Source organism: Cherax quadricarinatus, chromosome 11, assembly GCF_038502225.1.
Source record: "Cherax quadricarinatus isolate ZL_2023a chromosome 11, ASM3850222v1, whole genome shotgun sequence".
NCBI classification, from domain to species: domain Eukaryota; kingdom Metazoa; phylum Arthropoda; class Malacostraca; order Decapoda; family Parastacidae; genus Cherax; species Cherax quadricarinatus.
Window position 1 is genome coordinate 4,551,671 of NC_091302.1, and position 16,339 is coordinate 4,568,009.

At 38.3% G+C, this 16,339-nt stretch overlaps 2 protein-coding genes across 6 annotated transcripts in view; one reads left to right on the plus strand and one right to left on the minus strand.

Annotated features, from left to right (window-relative positions):
• LOC138852546 (forkhead box protein K2-like) overlaps nucleotides 1-13,611 on the plus strand; it is a 120,902-nt gene extending 107,291 nt beyond the window's left edge. For all 5 annotated transcript variants that reach the window (XM_070083906.1, XM_070083908.1, XM_070083905.1 and 2 more), the window contains exon 10: nucleotides 9,850-13,611. In XM_070083906.1, coding sequence (XP_069940007.1) covers nucleotides 9,850-10,132 — 283 coding nt within the window. In that variant the 3' untranslated portion in view covers nucleotides 10,133-13,611. The remainder of the gene's footprint in view (nucleotides 1-9,849) is intronic.
• A 397-nt stretch (nucleotides 13,612-14,008) lies between these two features.
• fliI (FLII actin remodeling protein) overlaps nucleotides 14,009-16,339 on the minus strand; it is a 140,045-nt gene continuing 137,714 nt past the window's right edge. Inside the window, exon 14 of the mRNA XM_070083904.1 lies at nucleotides 14,009-16,105. Coding sequence (XP_069940005.1) covers nucleotides 15,971-16,105 — 135 coding nt within the window. The 3' untranslated portion in view covers nucleotides 14,009-15,970. The remainder of the gene's footprint in view (nucleotides 16,106-16,339) is intronic.

The following is a 16,339-nucleotide window of genomic DNA, read 5'->3' on the forward strand; positions in this document are numbered from 1 at the left end:
CCTCTGTGGGCATCTAGCTCTCTTGCAGTGCTCCCCTTCCTTTGTATTTGACTGGCTCGTCATCCTTATTTCCCACTTCTACCACTACCACTACTACTACCTCTTCTTCTTCTACTACTACTACTACAACTACTGATGAAATTAAGACACATGTGCGGCGTCTGGTTGTCTTTGTTGTGGACGTTTCGCCATCTAGTGGCTGGCTGGATGGTGAAATGTCTATGATGGGGATGCCCGGGTGTTGTGCATGTGTCTTAATTTCATCTTGTCGGTATTATATACAACTCTTGTACTACTACTACTACTACTACTACTACCACCACCACCACCACCTCTTCCTGCCTATACAGTGGACCCCCGGTTAACGATATTTTTTCACTCCAGAAGTATGTTCAGGTGCCAGTACTGACCGAATTTGTTCCTATAAGGAATATTATGAATTAGATTAGTCCATTTCAGACCCCGAAACATACACGTACAAACGCACTTACATAAATACACTTACATAATTGGTCGCATTCGGAGGTGATCGTTATGCAGGGGTCAACTGTATATAGCCGTCCTGCTCCACCTCTGGTTAGTGTGACTTTGTCAATGGTCCAAGTCGGACCGAAACGTCGTCGTAAGCTTCTCTCTTTTATGTGCGGGTTATTTGTGTTTCATTATGTGAATGAAAAATCAAAATGGAATTTATTTGTAAAGCCTCAAAACGTAACTAATGAACAGAGGAAATGTTAGTTTAGTGCCAGGAATACCTACATTGTTTATTCTGGACCCTATTTTGAAATTGGATTATTTTGAACTTTGTGTTAAATTGGCCAAATTACCAATTTCCTATCACTTTATTTTGTAGTTGAAACAGTTGACTTGTCGATTTCTTGTGCTCAATCGATAGAATAGAAGTAATACTAGTGAAATAGCTAAGAATTTGGTCGACTGGAATAATGTAATTGGCCTAAAATGGGAGTCAAAGTTAGCAAAATCGCCGGTTCGTAAATATCGCTGACACATCAAAATTCGCGAGAGCATAATTTCGTCAATTTTCCATCAAATTTTGCACTTTGTTTTATTTATTTATTTTTTTTTCAACAAGTTGGTCGTCTCCCACCGAGGCAGGGTGACCCAAAAAAGAAAGAAAATCCCCAAAAAGAAAATACTTCCATCATCATTCAACACTTTCACCACACTCACACATTATCATTGCTTTTGCAGAGGTGCTCAGAATACAACAGTTTAAAAGCATATACGTATAAAGATACACAACATATCCCTCCAAACTGCCAATATCCCAAACCCCTCCTTTAAAGTGCAGGCATTGTACTTCCCATTTCCAGGACTCAAGTCCGACTATAAGAAAATAACCGGTTTCCCTGAATCCCTTCACTAAATATTACCCTGCTCACACTCCAACAGATCGTCAGGTCCCAAGTATCATTCGTCTCCATTCACTCCTATCTAACACGCTCATGCACGCTTGCTGAAAGTCCAAGCCCCTCGCCCACAAAACCTCCTTTACCCCCTCTTTCCAACCCTTTCGAGGACGACCCCTACCCCTCTTTCCTTCCCCTATAGATTTATATGCTTTCCATGTCATTCTACTTTGATCCATTCTCTCTAAATGACCAAACCACCTCAACAACCCCTCTTCTGCCCTCTGACTAATGCTTTTATTAACTCCACACCTTCTCCTAATTTCCACACTCCGAATTTTCTGCATAATACAGTGGACCCCCGCATAACGATTACCTCCGAATGTGACCAATTATGTAAGTGTATTTATGTAAGTGCGTTTGTACGTGTATGTTTGGGGGTCTGAAATGGACTAATCTACTTCACAATATTTCTTATGGGAACAAATTCGGTCAGTACTGGCACCTGAACATACTTCTGGAGTGAAAAAATATCGTTAACCGGGGGTCCACTGTATTTACACCACACATTGCCCTTAGACAGGACATCTCCACTGCCTCCAACCGTCTCCTCGCTGCTGCATTTACCACCCAAGCTTCACATCCATATAAGAGTGTTGGTACTACTATACTTTCATACATTCCCTTCTTTGCCTCCATAGATAACGTTTTTTGACTCCACATATACCTCAACGCACCACTCACCTTTTTTCCCTCATCAATTCTATGATTAACCTCATCCTTCATAAATCCATCCGCCGACACGTCAACTCCCAAGTATCTGAAAACATTCACTTCTTCCATACTCCTCCTCCCCAATTTGATATCCAGTTTTTCTTTATCTAAATCATTTGATACCCTCATCACCTTATTCTTTTCTATGTTCACTTTCAACTTTCTACCTTTACACACATTCTCAAACTCATCCACTAACCGTTGCAATTTTTCTTTAGAATCTCCCATAAGCACAGTATCATCAGCAAAAAGTAACTGTGTCAATTCCCATTTTGAATTTGATTCCCCATAATTTAATCCCACCCCTCTCCTGAACACCCCAGCATTTACTTCTTTTACAACCCCATCTATAAATATATTAAACAACCATGGTGACATTACACATCCCTGTCTAAGACCTACTTTTACCGGGAAGTATTCTCCCTCTCTTCTACACACCCTAACCTGAGCCTCACTATCCTCATAAAAGCTCTTTACAGCATTTAGTAACTTACCACCTATTCCATAAACTTGCAACATCTGCCACATTGCTCCTCTATCCACTCTATCATATGCCTTTTCTAAATCCATAAATGCAATAAAAACTTCCCTACCTTTATCTAAATACTGTTCACATATATGCTTCAATGTAAACACTTGATCTACACATCCCCTACCCACTCTGAAGCCTCCTTGCTCATCCGCAATTCTACATTCTGTCTTACCTCTAATTCTTTCAATTATAACTCTACCGTATACTTTTCCTGGTATACTCACTAAACTTATTCCTCTATAATTTTTACAATCTCTTTTGTCCCCTTTCCCTTTATATAAAGGGACTATACATGCTCTCCGCCAATCCCTAGGTACCTTCCCCTCTTTCATACATTTATTAAACAAAAGTACCAACCACTCCAACACTATATCCCCCCCTGCTTTTAACATTTCTGTCATGATCCCATCAGTTCCAGCTGCTTTACCCCCTTTCATTCTACGTAATGCCTCACGTACCTCCACCACACTTACATTCTGCTCTTCTTCACTCCTAAAAGATGGTATACCTCCCTGGCCAGTGCATGAAATTGCCGCCTCCCTTTCTTCCTCAACATTTAAAAGTTCCTCAAAATATTCTCGCCATCTACCTAATACCTCCCTCTCCCCATCTACTAACTCCCCTATTCTGTTTTTAACGGACAAATCCATACTTTCCCTAGGCTTTCTTAACTTGTTTAACTCACTCCAAAATTTTTTCTTATTTTCATTAAAATTTCTTGACAGTGCCTCTCCCACTCTTTCATCTGCTCTCCTTTTGCACTCTCTCACCACTCTCTTCACCTTTCTTTTACTCTCCATATACTCTGCTCTTCTTATAACACTTCTGCTTTGTAAAAACCTCTCATAAGCTACCTTTTTCTCTTTTATCACACCCTTTACTTCATCATTCCACCAATCACTCCTCTTTCCTCCTGCCCCCACCCTCCTATAACCACAAACTTCTGCCCCACATTCTAATACTGCATTTTTAAAACTATTCCAACCCTCTTCAACCCCCCCACTACTCATCTTTGCACTAGCCCACCTTTCTGCCAATAGTCGCTTATATCTCGCCCGAACTTCCTCCTCCCTTAGTTTATACACTTTCACCTCCCTCTTACTTGTTGTTGCCACCTTCCTCTTTTCCCATCTACCTCTTATTCTAACTGTAGCTACAACTAAATAATGATCTGATATATCAGTTGCCCCTCTATATTATTATTATTATTATAATCAAAAAAGAAGCGCTAAGCCACAAGGGCTTGCCCCTCTATAAACATGTGCATCCTGGAGCCTACCCATCAACCTTTCATCCACCAATACATAATCTAACAAACTACTTTCATTACGTGCTACATCATACCTTGTATATTTATTTATCCTCTTTTTCATAAAATATGTATTACTTATTACCAAATTTCTTTCTACACATAGCTCAATTAAAGGCTCCCCATTTACATTTACCCCTGGCACCCCAAATTTACCTACTACTCCCTCCATAACATTTTTACCCACTTTAGCATTGAAATCCCCAACCACCATTACTCTCACACTTGATTCAAAACTCCCCACGCATTCACTCAACATTTCCCAGAATCTCTCTCTCTCCTCTACACTTCTCTCTTCTCCAGGTGCATATACGCATATTACCTTCACAAAAAGATTCTCTACCATTTCATAAGAAAAATAAAATTTTTTTTTTTTTTGAAAATTCTTGGACACTGGGGCACCACTTCAGATTTTGGCCTTGGACCCTGAAGGGGTTAACATCACACTTACCTTTACTGAAGACTTTTGTTGGTGTATGGGAGACGGGGCAGAGGGAAGGGAGGCGAGTTTATTGTTGGAGAATATGACGCTAATATCAACTCTACGGCTTATTTATCTACCAAAATTCAACTAATATGACATAATAAACAATATTAATAACATAGAAACATGGAATATACTCTAGAATGAATAAAATAAGTCATTATGAATCACAAGAGGTGTTGTGTTGTTGTTGGGAGTATAAGGGCCACTGAGAACATAACCCGTCCATAATGTTCGTGAAGCAGCAGCTGAGGCGGCGGTGTTTTCTGTAGCTCTATATAACTCCAACAACATTGGAGGAGTTTGGTAGAATCACTGAAGAAGGCACCCTCTACCACCATCACAACTACCACCATCACTACCACCTTTTACCACAATCACAAACTGCTACCACCTTCTACCACCATCACTACCACTGTCTACCTCTATCACAACCACTACCACCCTCTACCACTATCACAACTGCTACCACCATCTACCACTATCACTACTAGCACCGTCTACTACCATCACTATCAAATACCTGAAAACATTCACTTCTTCCATACTCCTCCTCCCCAATTTGATATCCAATTTTTATTTATCTAAATCGTTTGATACTTTCATCACCTTACTCTTTTCTATGTTCACTTTCAACTTTCTACCTTTACACACACTCCCAAATTCGTCCACTATCCTTTGCAATTTTTCTTTAGAATCTCCCATAAGCACAGTATTATCAGCAAAAAGTAACTGTGACACTTCCCATTTTGTATTTAATTCCCCACCCCTCTCCCGAACACCTTAGCATTTACTTCTTTTACAACCCCATCTATAAATATATTAAACAACCATGGTGGCATTACACATCCCTGTCTAAGACCTACTTTTACCCGGAAATAGTCTCTCTCCCTTCTACACACCCTAACCTGAGCCTCACTATCCTCATAAAAACTCTTTACAGCATTTAGTAACTTGCCACCTATTCCATATACTTGCAACATCTGCCACATTGCTTCCCTATCCATTCTATTGTATGCCTTTTCTAAATCCATAAATGCTGCTCACATACATGCTTCAATGTAAACACTTGATCTACACATCCCCTACCCACTCTAAAACCTGCTTGCTCATCTGCAATTCTATATTCTGTCTTACCTCTAATTCTTTCAATAATAACCCTTCCGTACACTTTTCCTGGTATATTCAGTAAACTTATTCCTCTATAATTTTTACAATCACTTTTGTCCCCCTTCCCTTTATATAAAGGGACTACACACACACTCTGCCAATCCCTAGGTACCTTCCCCTCTTTCATACATTTTTTTTTTTTTTTTTTTTTTTTTTCAACAAGTCGGCCGTCTCCCACCGAGGCAGGGTGACATTTATTAAACAAAAATACTAACCATTCCAACACTGTGTTCCCCCTGTTTTTAACATTTCTGTCATGATCCCGTCAGTTCCAGCTGCTTTACCCCCTTTCATTCTACGTAATGCCTCATGCACCTCCCCCACACTTACATCCTGCTCTTCTTCACTTCTAAAAGATGGTATACCTCCTTGGCCAGTGCATGAAATAACTGCCTCCCTTTCTTGATCGACATTTAAAAGTTCCTCAAAATATTCTCGCCATCTACCCAAAACCTCCATTTCCCCATCTACTACCACCCCAGCTCTGTTTTTAACTGACAAATCCATTTGTTCCCTAGGCTTTCTTAACTCCAAAATTTTTTCTTATTTTCATTAAAATTTCTTGACAGTACCTCTCCCACTCTATCATCACTCTCTTCACCTATCTTTTACTCTCCATATACTCTTCTCTTCTTATAGCACTTCTTTGTAAATACCTCTCATAAGCTAACTTTTTCTCTTTTATCACACCCTTTACTTCATCATTCCACCAATCACTCCTCTTTCCTCCTGCACCCACCCTCCTATAACCACAAACTTCTGCCCCACTATCTAATACTGCATTTTTAAAACTATTCAAACTCTCTTCAACCCCCCCCCCCCTCCCTCACTACTCATACCTGCACCAGCCCACCTTTCTGCCAATAGTTGCTTATATTTCACCCAAACTTCCTCCTCCCTTAGTTTATACACTTTCACCTCCCTCTCACGTGTTGCCATTTTCCTCTTATCCCATCTACCTCTTACTCTAACTGTAGCTACAACTAGATAATGATCCGATATATCAGTTGCCCCTCTATAAATGTGTACATCCTGGAGCCTACTCATCAACCTTTTATCCACCAATACATAATCTAACAAACTACTTTCATTACGTGCTACATCATACCTTGTATATTTATTTATCCTCTTTTTCATAAAATATGTATTACTTATTACCAAACCTCTTTCTATACATAGCTCAATTAAAGGCTCCCCATTTTCATTTACCCCTGGCACCACAAATTTACCTATTACTACCTCCACAACATTTTTACCCACTTTAGCATTAAAATCCCCAACCACAAGTACTCTCACACTTGGTTCAAAATTCCCCATGCATTCACTCAACATTTCCCAAAATCTCTCTCTCTCCTCTATACTTCTGTCTTCCCCAGGTGCATATACACTTACTATAACCCACTTTTCACATCCAACCTTTATTTTACTCCACATAATCCTTGAATTAATACATTTATAGTCCCTCTTTTCCTGCCATAGCTTATCCTTCAACATTATTGCTACTCCTTCTTTAGCTCTAACTCTATTAGAAACCCCTGACCTAATCCCATTAATTCCTCTCCACTGAAACTCACCCACTCCCTTCAGCTTTGTTTCACTTAAAGCCAGGACATCCAGCTTCTTCTCATTCATAACATCCACAATCATCTCTTTCTTATCATTCGCACAACATCCACGCTCATTCAGACTTCCCACTTTGACAATTTTCTTCTCATTCTTTTTAGTAATTATTACAGGATAAGGGTTTACTAGCCCATTGTTCCCGGCATTTTAGTTGACTTTTACAACACACATGGCTTACGGAGGAAAGATTCTTATTCCACTTCCCCATGGATATAAAAGGAAAAGTAATTGGAACAAGAACCAAGTTAAAATCCAAGAAAACCCAGATGAGTGTGTATAAATAAACGAGTAGTGTTGCCTAAGTGTAAGTAGAAGTAGCAAGATGTACCTGTAATCTTGCATATTTATGAGACACAAAAGACACCAGCAATCCTACCATCATGTAAACCAATTACAGGCTTTCATTTTACACTCGCTTGGCAGAATGGTAGTACCCCCCTGGGTGGTTGCTGTCTACTACCCTACTACATACAATATCAGCACATTTATGAACGTATTTTAGATCCACCAGCTGACGTGTATTAGACTCGTGACGACATTTGTTTACTCTTCAACATTGGCAAAAATTGAACATTTCTGCTACTTTGAGCTCAGTTTCAAGCCATTTTCACTACTAAAACGAATCAAAATCATCTCTATTCCTGTAATTTATATGTATTCCATTCTATCAAATGAGACCAAAACATTGCGAATACAACTGTAAAAAACATACGAAAAACACCACAGTGTTGCTGTTTTAATCCAGAATTACGGTTGCAGTTTTGTTTTTCTCTCATTATGGACTGAGTGCTGCAGGATTTGTTTTATGTGGTGCACACTTACCACATAGATGTGTTCTCTCGTATCTAGGCCCAAATTTACTGCTCACAGGTTATCTGAGTGAGCTGAGTTCATGGCGTAGATCTACAGTTTGAAACCTGACTTCAGAGCCGTAGATCTAGGACATGGACCCTGAAAGGGTTAAGGAATTAGGGAGTGATTAAAATCATAAAAAAATTGATTTTTCAAGCTGGTATGCACACAGAAAAGAAACATTTTAACATTTATTACAATTGGGTGAACAAAAATATGTTTCCGGTAAAGACAGTGTATGTAAGGCAGAGTTAGATATTGTGTACACATGTTTAAAAGGCTATAACTGTGACAGGGTGGATAGGGGGGCAATGTGGCAGATGTTGCAGGTGTATGGTGTAGGAGGTAGGTTACTGAAAGCAGTGAAGAGTTTTTACGAGGATAGTGAGGCTCAAGTTAGAGTATGTAGGAAAGAGGGAAATGATTTCCCAGTAAAAGTAGGCCTTAGACAAGGATGTGTGATGTCACCGTGGTTGTATAATATATTTATAGATGGGGTTGTAAGAGAAGTAAATGCAAGGGTCTTGACAAGAGGCGTGGAGTTAAAAGATAAAGAATCAAACATAAAGTGGGAGTTGTCACAGTTGCTTTTTGCTGATGACACTGTGCTCTTGGGAGATTCTGAAGAGAAGTTGCAGAGATTGGTGGATGAATTTGGTAGGGTGTGCAAAAGAAGAAAATTAAAAGTGAATACAGGAAAGAGTAAGGTTATGAGGATAACAAAAAGATTAGGTGATGTAAGATTGGATATCAGATTGGAGGGAGAGAGTATGGAGGAGGTGAATGTATTCAGATATTTGGGAGTGGACGTGTCAGCGGATGGGTCTATGAAAGATGAGGTGAATCATAGAATTGATGAGGGGAAAAGGGTGAGTGGTGCACTTAGGAGTCTGTGGAGACAAAGAACTTTGTCCTTGGAGGCAAAGAGGGGAATGTATGAGAGTATAGTTTTACCAACGCTCTTATATGGGTGTGAAGCATGGGTGATGAATGCTGCAGCGAGGATAAGGCTGGAGGCAGTGGAGATGTCATGTCTGAGGGCAATGTGTGGTGTGAATATAATGCGGAGAATTCGTAGTTTGGAAGTTAGGAGGAGGTGCGGGATTACCAAAACTGTTGTCCAGAGGGCTGAGGAAGGGTTGTTGAGGTGGTTCGGACATGTAGAGAGAATCGAGCGAAACAGAGTGACTTCAAGAGTGTATCAGTCTGTAGTGGAAGGAAGGCGGGGTAGGGGTCAGCCAAGGAAAGGTTGGAGGGAGGGGGTAAAGGAGGTTTTGTGTGCGAGGGGCTTGGACTTCCAGCAGGCATGTGTGAGCGTGTTTGATAGGAGTGAATGGAGACAAATGGTTTTTAATACTTGACGTGCTGTTGGAGTGTGAGCAAAGTAACATTTATGAAGGGGTTCAGGGAAACCGGCAGGCCGGACTTGAGTCCTGGAGATGGGAAGTACAGTGCCTGCACTCTGAAGGAGGGGTGTTAATGTTGCAGTTCAAAAACTGTAGTGTAAAGCACCCTTCTGGCAAGACAGTGATGGAGTGAATGATGGTGAAAGTTTTTCTTTTTCGGGCCACCCTGCCTTGGTGGGAATCGGCCAGTGTGATAATAAATAAATAAATAAACTGTGACCTAGTTCTTTGTTCAGAAACTTAGTAGGATTCATCCTGGTTTGTGTTAGATGTATATTTTACTTAAGTTTTACACCATTTAGATTTATATAATATATTTTTTGTTTCAGTGGAGGATATGTGACTGTGAATGGCGAGGTTAAACGAGTGACTACAGCAACTACAGCTGGACAAATTATAACTGGTCCTAGTGTGAGCAGTAATATGAGAAACAGTAGTACTAGCACTGGAACAGCAGTGATGGTAGGTACTATGACTGCTGCTCCCCATACTACTGAGTATATAGAAGAGGTTGTGGAGGCAGAGGGTGTTGTTATGGCTGCCTCACATAACGAACCACTTCTAAAACGACCCAGGATGGATGGGGATGGACCTCCTTATGAAGATGAGTAACTCTGGCTCTACCCTGTCTCCCCAACCCCATGACAGTCAAATGTTCTTAAGCCAGCTAGGCAGTGGTCGCCCAGCAACACAAGTCATAGTTCTCAGCCAACTAAAAATAGTGATCCCATAATGAAGTCAGACAGGTGGTTCTCAGGATGAAATCCATTAGTTCATTAGAAGCTGTGAGTTAACCCAAGTTATGGTTTAAAGAAGATAATTACTTGCATCTCTGATACATAGAGACCCTAGAGTCTGTTACTGGGAAAATAGTGAAGTTTGAGATGTTCCTTCAGGGATTATTAAAAAATGATTTGTTTAAAGTTATAAACAATCTAGACATCTGGTAATGGTGCAAGACTGAAAGACTTGTGAAGTGGATACTACTGTAGTGCCTGTTATATGCCATAATTTGACAGCTCTTGGCAGGGAGGCCATGTACTCCATTAGTGGACATCAAATGACATGTCTTATCACAGCAATGTGAGAGAATAGAGGTTCCAAGGATCAGCTGTGCCTAGGTGTAAGTGTGTCACACCATTGAGACTATTGTCATGTACCTGAAGAGATTATGGAGGTTGCTTCAGAGGCGACTCGTGCAAATTAGTAAATGTTTGAATGACGTTTTAATGCATATTAGTTGCTCTGAAGTAGTTAATGACTGTTTAACAAATGTTCTGTTTAAAGTGCATTTTAAGTTTTGATAAAAGTGACAGCCATTTAAAGAAATGCTGACATGCATGTACACAATATTACTTGGCTTTTCTTCATGCCTACAACTGATTAGTTTTTTATCAACTTAGTTGACATGTTTATTGTGTAAAATGATAATATGAATGGTATATAATAGGGCATAGCCATATTAAATGTCAGTACTTCATTACTTTTCAGAATAAGTTTGGCCTCATGGCCTCGCTACCAAGTGTCACAGTGGAATGAATGAAATTAATGTTATTTTTTCCATGTATAATGCAGTACAAGTTTTTAGGTGATGTGAACATTAGTTTGATAAAATTATTATAAATATTTGGGGATCATTGATAATGGGCCACATGGAGAATTAATTGTTCAAAAAATTAAATTGAAAAATAATTGCATTTTAATTTTTATTTTTATGTACATTGGTGAAATGTGTGGGAGTAGTGAAACCTCTGCCATATATGTACAGTATCTCGAGTGTTTAACTCTGCCTGTGAGAGCAGAGATTGTTTCTCTAGAAACTTTGTATTAAAGATGAGTAGTATAGTATAAGATGGAACTCCCTTATTTTTTCTTTGTCTGAGAGGCTATATATGGTTTGTAAATGATATAATGCTATACTTGTATGGAGAGGGACAGTGTCATATTAAAAGAAGTGTTAGAAGGAACACTTCCTTTTCTTTCTTGTACATAAAGAACAAATGTAGAACTAGATTTTTCAGAATTAACATGTCGCATCAAAATGTTAGCTCCTACTTGTGGGGAATATTTATATTTTAATTGTCATCTTCAAATGTTACAATGATTCCACCCTTTGTTGTGGCAGTGAAGGGTCTTAATTTAGTTGTTAAGTGTCAGAGTCCTCTATGGTGGCATTCACATACGGCAAGTGATAATGCCATAGTCAGAAAAAATGGTGTAAATATAGTTACTGGTTAGTTATTTTCTCAAATGTGGCAGGTGGCAATAGTTTATATGAATATCCTGGAATCATCACATGCAGCAATCAGATAAAACCTCTTAGTATTTTTGCATATATTTCTATTATATTATCTATACTGTAACAAATATGAATTGAAAATATTTATACTAATATTAAATTGTTTACTATAACAAGAAACATTGTTATTATTCAGAATAAACTTGTGGGGGCTGAGTATTCTTAAATTGGACAAACAATTATATTTTAATATTTGTATATGAGAAGATTGCAACTTATGATGACTCTGGGTGTCACTGGGTTATTACAGCCTATGCCACAACAATTGTCATTATATTGTCATTTCCTTTCTGTGCAAATGGAGCCAATAGGTGAAATAGTGATGAAAGTTTTGTAGGGACTTGTAAAAAACAAATTCTATGCCTGTACTATAGAAGAGGTAATTCGTTCCAGTTTGCAACAGTTGTAAGCTATACAACAAATACCTATTACAGATTTAAATAAATACACAAACTTGTTCCATTTATGCACCTTATGTTTGATTTCTTAAAAATTGGTTACCAAAGAATCTATTAAATATATGAAGAATGTAAAGGCTCCATCAGTGTTAGCTTCTGTAAAAACAAAAAAAAAAACTGATCCTCTCTAGAAACACTCTTATTTTAGTTTTTTCTCTCCTGTGATAGGAAATAGTATAGCCTGTATCATTCTTTGTGTCCTGACAAAATAATTGTGAAACACACTTTATTTTATATGTTCCCAGTTTCAATTTCTTACCCATTAGACCTATGATATCCATATTTGCTTAATGCTTTTGGTATGTCATTTACCAAATGTAGCCAAGTATTGCAACTCCTGATTGCTAGCCAGTTTTGTCTTGCTTATAAATGAATCATAAGATGATCTTGTTCTAGGTTTTGTTTATAGAGAGAGAAATTCAAAGCAATGACAGCCCCAGTGTTTCAAGGAAATATGGTGTGTTTGATTATGTGTGCTTTTTTTTTTTTTTGACCTTTCATTATGCTGTGAAGCTATTTATAGACAAGGCAATAACATTACAATACTGCTGGAACGAGAGGATGTGCAACCCATTTTCACATAGATTGTTGAAGAAAAATAATCCTGTTGTCTGGCCAGTAGTACCCAGTCGTGCTGGGTCCTATCAAGAGCTCTTATCTTTACAACTTGAAAGATTTTGAGAAACTGTATTGATTTTACTTGCTGGTAGTTGGTTCAAATATCTGATAAGATGGGTTTTATACTTGTTAGTAGTGTTTCCACCTGGCAAGCATGTGGGCTAGATACCAGGCTGAGGTGCCAAGCATAACTCGAGGGAGAAATGGATTTGCACAGTTGTAGTGTTGTTCTATGATAGTGGATTGGTTTATCCAGAAGATTATAATAGTTATATTAAAATTGTGGGTGATACCCTTGATAAATATTCAAGTTTTTTGGTGAATTTTATGAGGTACAAAGTTCTTTGTATTCTGTTAGCTGTAAGCCAATTAAGTGTAGAGGCACAGCATTTTAAGAACATTTTTTCAGTAAATGTGCATGTCAAATGCAAGTTCATCAAACAACATGAGTATTACCAAGGAGATCCTCAAATATTAGTGGAAAACTAGTCGTCCAGGATGACTTCAATGAAAAGTCTAAAGATTCCTCATTATTGATGGCTTCCCCAAATCCTTAATACTCCTGACATTCAGGAGGAATTGTCCTTCCTTTCTCACCTTTCCCTTTCCCAGTTACTTCAGCCACCAACCCACAAACTCTACCCTGCCTTGATATCATAGTGATTCGTATGTACAACTAATAGAAGCAGAGTGAAAATAAACCTATTAACTCAGAATATGCAGTTTAATTATTAAATTCATCCCTCAAGGGAGATTGCTTGATGTCAGTGAGGGGCTCATGGTCCAAAGAATCTTGACTTGTCCCCTTGGATCAAACCAAATTTGCCTCCCAGTCTCCAGGCACTAACTCCTCTAGGTTTGGTGTTTCCAACCCCTCCCTCCCATGAATGAAATCAAATCCATTATCCACTTAAAATTGGTCTCCCCTTCATGCTGGTGAAAGTCTTTCCTCTCTCTCAGATCAAATCTGATTACCTCCTGGTCCTCACCCACTACATATTATCTTATGGATTTAGTGCTAATCCATGAATTATATTCACACTAAACCTGTAGAGGTTATGCAATGCCTATGTATGTAATATTGATGCACTCAGTGTAAAATGAATTATTAAAATAAATAAATTTTTATTGAATCTTTGTGAATACAGTATAATTTTATTAAATCTAAAATTGGAGAGATGGCATGTAGCCAAAACAACAGCAGAAATTAACAAATACTCTACCTGCATAACTGGGTTTTTCAAGTCGACACAAAATGGCACATGGCAAGATTTATTAAACCAGTATGAGGCCGAATGCGAGATTAGTACATGATGAGGAGGGTGGGTAAGCACTGCTGGACACCTACTGGGTAAAGCGAGTGCTGCAGGAGGCCTATTGGGTACATGCCTCATTTTTGTGCATGGGACTATTTGTAGATACATTTTGTTTTTGTAGTATAGGTTCAGCTATTCTCGCTCTTCTCAATACTACTGTGTGCAGATCATGGGCAGCTTCCAGGCATTTTTGTTTTGCATGTTTTTTCCCTAAGTACTAAGCTTATTTCCACAATGTTATTCATGGACAAAAATGTACATCTAACATAGACATTACTCATGTTCTACAAACATAGTGGTGTTCTGTTTTCTTGCTACCAGACTAGAACATCTCGCCTATACATGTCCTGCCACAGGTTTGGCAAGATATGGTGTAGACATCTGTGCTGTTAGGGTACAAGATTTATATCTAGCAAGGCCTTTAATGGTGCTCTTATGTCATGACTGCAACTCTCTGAGCTACTCTTGGAAAAGTTGCAAACAAAAATGATCTTGCATATTACTTTTCACACAGTGGCCTAACTGCTAAGCAAGACACACTCATGGGCTTTTTCCTGAAATCAACACGAATTGCAGCTCCAAATATCTTTAAAGAATGTTTCTTAAAACCAATGATGCTTATGTTTCACATGCACATCAGAAATTGCTGAAAATAAGCACACACAGTAGTCACCACGCAGAATGAAAAAAAAAAAAAATTAGCCTTGTCATCCCATTACATTACACTGGAATAAACTGCATCAACTCTAGGAGTAACACAGGAGTTGCTGTCATAAAATGAGCACCATTTGAGACCTTACCAGACTACAGTTCAACCGCTTGGATGATGGCAGTGCATGAGTTTACACCGTACCTTGCAGAATCTAACAGAAAAGTGTGGGCAAGACATCTTACAGTCTTGCAATTAGGTTACAGGAACTCCTGATGTTAAGGAAGATGCTAAGTTAGCACTAGGAGACAGACAAAACATGACAAAAATGCTTCTAAGCTATTCTAATTCTTAATTATTCTTCTACAAGAACAATCCATAAATGGTCCCATGCATAAAGATGTAATACCCTGCAGTGCTCCCTAGCCTACTCAGGCTACACACAATACAGTATCACTCACTGCTCACAGTGATCTCACATGTCCCCTCCCAACAACTCATTTGCTCATGCTTGACCTCATAGTAATATTAATATTCTTGTACGTGTCATTTTGTATCGATTCAAAAATGTATAGATGAAGCTTTCAATAAAAAATTTTGCTCTGCATATATATATGCATATTTCAACCAAATCTAGTTAACATTAACAAACCCATGAGAGCATTTTTGTGAATATAATAAATGTAGTACGTATATACAATATGCTAAACCAGATCAACTGTAAATATAATAATGAAGTTAATCTGCAGTTTCCCAGCTACTGTTTACAAATATTGTAATTGCTTGAATGACCACAAATTTTAAGCAATTATGTTAATCTTGTGCAATATTTAAATACAGATCCATGAAGTATTAATGCATGAAATACTTAATTCTTAGGTTTACAATTATCAATTCTGGGATACTGCTACATACAGTAACAAGTGAATAGCAAGTCATAAGAAATATGATAAATATTTTGGCAATGATAAGCACCTATTGTAAGAATTAAAAGGCACAGCCATTTGAATTTGCTGATCTACAAACAGTTTAGATGCTTCTGCAACCTATAATTATACAGATCTACCTTAGTAAATCAGGCATAGTTTCTTTGTGAAAATGTGTTGACCTCTATTCTCTCGTAGTTTTAAACTCTCCCCATCCGTGGAAGCAGCGGGAAAACTTCTTGGACTCCTTACCTTTAAAAGTGCACAGCAACTTTCGGGGAAGTTCAGGTTGCTTCACTCTCAGATTCTGAACATATACCTGCAATAAAGAAAAGCTGGCATTATATTAATTATGTCTGACAGAACATATTGTATCTATGTTGGGTGTTTTGATAGTGCTGGTGGTTTGTAATTTTTTTTTTTTTTTTTTTGCCAAGAGCTCTAAATGATCTTCCAAATCAAAGTGCTCTACAAAACTGATAATTTCCTTCCTTATCAGAAAATACATGAACTCAAATTACAAAGCTGTAGCATTTAGTTTAAGGGATGAGGG